Raw genomic sequence first — 4682 nt, 5'->3', positions numbered from 1 at the left:
CCGGGCAGCCGGCCCCGCCCGCGGCCACTCAGGATGAGACCCAGGACGCCCCGGCTCCCAGCCCAGGCCCCAGCCGGGAGCCTGAGCTGTATTTCTCCCTGAAGGACATGTACATGGAGAGCACCCAGGGCCACGGGCCGCAGGAAGCTCCGGGGTCCCCACCCCCAGGGGCGCTGGCACCCGGACAGAGCCCCCCGGGGAAGGAAGACGTCCAGCCTAGAGGCGAGGGGGCGCCCGCCGTGCCCAGCCCCCCCACGGCCTCCCTCGCGCCGCCACCGCCCAGGCCTTTCAACAGGAAGAGATTCGCCCCTCCGAAGCCCAAAGGGGAGCCCGCGGCCACAGCCCCCAACACGACCACGGAGCCCGGGGCCCGGGCCTCGGGGGCAGCCCCGCCTCCGGCCTCCGGCCAGGTGCCCACGCCCCCTGCCCGGCGGAGGCACGGCGCCCGGGACAGCCCGGGGCAGGGCCGCAGGACCGCGGGAGAGGTGAGCAGCCGGACGCTGAGCTCATGGAAACTGGCTGTCACCCGCCTGGCAGCCGGGGTCGCAGCCATTTATAGACGGGGCGGGAGGGGCATGCCAGCCAGGGGCAGAGGACCAGGCTGCAGGCGCAGGGCTGACCTGGCAGCCGGCCCCGGGGAGGGTGGGAGCTGCTCCTCTCTCCTGGGTCGAGGCGGGGTGCAGGTGGTTTCCTGGGGAAAGATGAAGAGAAGCAAAGTTGAGCTTTGGGAGGGGAGAGGATGCTCATGGGATCCCGGGAGAACCCCAGTTCTGGGGAGACAGGGACTCAGTGTCACTTCAGGGGGTGCTGAGGTTAGGCTGTGGGAACAGTACTTCAGAAGGCTTCAGAAGCCAGGCACCAGTGGCTCACGCCTGTCATCTGAGCTACTCGGGAGGATCACGGTTCAAAGTCAGCCCAGGCAGGAAAGTCCTTGGAACTCTTACCTCCAATCAACTACTCAGAAAAGCTGGAAGTGGTTCAGTGGTAGCCTTGAGCACAAAGAGGCTCAGGGAGAAAGTGTCTGAGCCCTGAGTTCAAGCCCCAGGACAGCAAAAAAATAAATAAAAATAAGGGGCTGGGGAGGTGGCTCAGTGGTAGAGCGCTTGCCTCGCATGCATGAGGCCCTGGGTTCGATTCCTCAGCACCACATAAGCAAAAAGAAAAAAGCCGGAAGTGGTGCTGTGGCTCATGTGGTAGAGTGGTAGCCTTGAGCTGAAGAGCTGAGGGACAGCGCCCAGACCCAGAGTTCAGGCCCCATGACTGCCAAAATAAATAAATAAATAAAAATCGATTGAGGCTTTGGGCACAGGCCTAACCGAGGACGTCAGAGCAGGCTCTGGGGCCGCCTGTGGCTTTTGTCCCGGTGCCTGGTCCCAGGCGGGGTCATGGGGAGACAAGGAGCGCCCGGAGGGGCTGACCAGGGCAGTCAGGGGTGCCCTCCCGGGCCCCCAGGGAGCTCATGTAGGAGATGACCGGGCTGGCTGCCAGACCTGAGTACAAGTCTGACATCTCTCCCCCATGTGAGGGCAGCCGCACCCCCTGCCCTGCCCCCGAGGTGAGAGGGGCTGCGGCCCTGCCCGCTGCTAGGCTGGTGTTACTGCTCCTGAAAAGCCCAGGGTGCAGGGAGTGAGGAGTGAGGAGTGGGGGGGGGGATCCTGGGGCCTGGACTTGGGGCCTGGGTGCTGCCTCTGAGCGTTTTTACTGGAGGCTGGTGCTTACCATTTGAACCACAGCGCTACTTCCAGCTTTTTTTTTTGATGTTTAATTGGCATTGAGAGTCTCGGGCTTTCCCGCCCAGGCTGGCTTTGAACTGTGATCGGCTCTCGGCTCTCGGCTCTTTGGGTGGCTAGGATGATGGGACCCGCCTGGCTCATGGGAGTTTTAAGTTGGGGAGTGGGTGTTCCCATCAGACACGTGTTGCACAAAGGCCACTTGAGTGTGGCGAGGACAGAGCGGAGGCAGGTGGTGGGAGGGGAGAGGAGGGATGGACGCTGAAGGGGCTTGATGGGGGAGGGGTTGGAGGGGAGGGGGAGGGAAGCTCCCATCAGGCCCTGCTTTCTGGAGTCTGTGTCCCGCGGTGGGCTTGTGCCGAGCTAGCACTTCCTGTGTAAATGGATAAATTTCATTCATCTCTCCTAACCCTGGAGTGTCAGGTGTTGAGGAAGATTCTAGTCTGTGAGGTCAAGTCTTCTCATCGGTCCCTGTGTTCTCAGGTCCCGGAGTCCCAGGCTGCCAGGTCTCCTCGCGCGCCTGCCAGCGGCGTGCTCTCCCCCGCTGCACAGCAGAGTAGCACGGACCCCATGGATACCGATGCGGCCCTGGCCCCCGGAGGCCGGGGAGGGGCGCAGGCCCCACGGAGCCAGGCGGGCAGCGTGCCAGCCACCACCCAGAGCACGCAGACAGGCCGGGAGACGCAGGACGCTGAGAGGCAGCCAGCACCCAAGAGTGGCCGCAAGGACGTGGAGACACAGCGGGGACAGACCCCGCAGGAGGACACGGGGCACACGAGGGCGCAGGGCGAGGAGACCGGCCTCAGCCCGCCGCCCGGGACCCCCGGAACCCCGCGCTCCCAGGCACCCAGCACACGGCTGGCGGAGTCCGTGCTGACCCCTGAAGTGTGTTGTGACCCCGAGAAACCTGGTTCTGAGCTTAGATCCGAGGAGCCCCTAGTCACAGCCTCCATAAACCACGGGCACACCGCCCAGGGTCCCCCACCCGGGAGCCCCGGGCGCCCGGCTCAGGAGGGGAGCCCGGAGCGGGCAGGTGCAGGGGAGGCCAGCCCAGAGGATGGCGGGTCCCAGCGCCCCGAGGAGCTGCCAAGGGGGCACGCAAGCCAGGTCCTGCCCACCGCGCCTGCACGGCCCCCACAGGAGGAGCCCCGCGGTACCCCAGCGTCTCCACACGGGGCCCCCGATGCCCTCCTGCCCTCCAGGCACCAGGCCCTGCCCAGCTCTGCCCCCACACTGCACCTGGGCCCAGGGCCCCCCGCCCAGAGCCTCCCCCAGGGGCCCTCATCTGCCAGCCATGGGGGGGCCTGCGCCAGGGAGACAGAGGTGGAAGGGGGGCCCCCGGGAGCCCGGGGCTGTGACCCTGGCCTCATAGACTCCCTGAAGAACTACCTGCTTCTGCTGCTGAAGCTGTCCAGCGCGGAGCCCGGCGGGCCAGGGGCCCCGGTGCCCGCCGTGGCCGGGCTGAGTCCCTGCACGTCGAGGCGCATTCTGGAGCGCGTGGAGAATGAGCACCTGGTGCAGAGCGCACAGACGCTGCTGCTGAGCCCCGCCACCTCCCGACGCCTCACCGGCCTCCTGGACCACGAGGTGCAGGCCGGACGCCAGGCCCTGGCTGCCGCCCAGCGCCCCGGCCCCGGCCCCAGCCCCGCCACCATCCCTGCCATCGTGGTGGGTGAGGATGAAGATGCCCTCGAGGGGCCCAGCCCCCCCGAGTCTTCCCAGGAGCAAGGCCTGAGCGAGCCAGCCCCGGAGAACAGCACCCCGAACAGCACCCAGAACAGCACCCCAGATGACAGCATCCCAGAGAGCAGCCCCCCAGAAAACAGCCCCCCGGAGCCCTGCCAGGATGAGGGGGTCCCAGGAGGGGCTCCCATGGGCCTCCCCGCGGCCACGCCCGAGGAGCTGGCCCTGGGGGCGCGGAGGAAGAGGTTTCTCCCCAAAGCGAGGGCCGCAGCTGACGGGGAAGCCGCCAAGCCCGAGGACAAGGCCACGAGCCCCACGGTCTCTCCCCGGGGACCCCGGAAGAGCCTGGCACCGGGGTCTCCAGGGACGCCGGGTAGGGACAGGCACTCCCCCACCCAGGGGAGGAAGGGCAGCATGCTGGAGGTGCCCCGGCCCGACGAGGAGCCGACGGCGGGAGACCCGGGCCCCGATCCCAAGGCCAGCGGTCAGGACACAGAGCCAGGGCCAGAGGAAAACAAGGCCAGGAAGGCCAAGGACCTGCTCAAAGGTGAGGCCCGCCAGGGCGGCCGGGGCTGCGGGCGGTCGTTCCTAGGCCAGTGACCCTGGCGCTGCTCACCCCACGCAATAAGGGGCCAGGCCCTGGTTGCACCCTGGTGAGCCTCAGGGGGGTGAATGGGAGGGGGAAACCGGGCAGCCAGCACAAGGTCTCGGTGCACCGGCTGCATCTCAGCGCGTCACCCTCCTCTGACTCACCCACGACCAGGACACGCGGCGGATCCCCCGCAGGTCCCGGGGCTGGGAGTAAAGGGGGAGCTTCCTCCTGCCCCCCCAACTGCTGCCCAAGCCCGCCACCCTGCCTGGGCTGGAGGAGGCCGTGGGGCCAGGCAGGGGGCCCAGCCTGTGCCGGGGCTCGGATCCCGCTCCACCAGGGACACGGAGCGGGGAGAAGGGGGAGAGGCCAGGCGGGAGGGTCTGCCCTGGGGGGCCTCCCTGCCATGGGCCCCGGCCGCAGCCCCACAGGTGATCCGCAAGATCCGCGTGGAGCAGTTCCCAGACGCCTCGGGGAGCCTGAAGCTCTGGTGCCAGTTCTTCAACGTCCTCAGCGACTCGGTGCTGACCTGGGCCAAGGACCAGCGCCCGGTGGGCGAGGTGGGCCGGAGGTGAGCGCCCGGCTTCCCGCTGCGGGCCTGGGCTCCCGGCCCCGGGAGTCACCAACCCAAAGTCAGGCAGACAGAGCCCCAGGACGGCCCCCCGGCTGCCCACCCCAGC

At 68.0% G+C, this 4682-nt stretch overlaps 1 protein-coding gene across 1 annotated transcript in view; it reads left to right on the top strand.

The window, feature by feature from the left end:
• Alpk3 (alpha-kinase 3) overlaps positions 1-4682 on the top strand; it is a 29429-nt gene that overhangs the window by 11178 nt on the left and 13569 nt on the right. The window contains exons 6-8 of the mRNA XM_013011860.1: positions 62-485; positions 2214-3960; positions 4426-4566. Of these exons, the coding sequence (XP_012867314.1) occupies positions 62-485; positions 2214-3960; positions 4426-4566 (2312 nt within the window). The remainder of the gene's footprint in view (positions 1-61; positions 486-2213; positions 3961-4425; positions 4567-4682) is intronic.

Source organism: Dipodomys ordii, unplaced genomic scaffold, assembly GCF_000151885.1.
Source record: "Dipodomys ordii isolate 6190 unplaced genomic scaffold, Dord_2.0 Scaffold15, whole genome shotgun sequence".
Classification (NCBI taxonomy): domain Eukaryota; kingdom Metazoa; phylum Chordata; class Mammalia; order Rodentia; family Heteromyidae; genus Dipodomys; species Dipodomys ordii.
The sequence above is the reverse complement of the archived record's forward strand: the minus strand, read 5'-3'. Positions and strand labels throughout refer to the sequence as shown.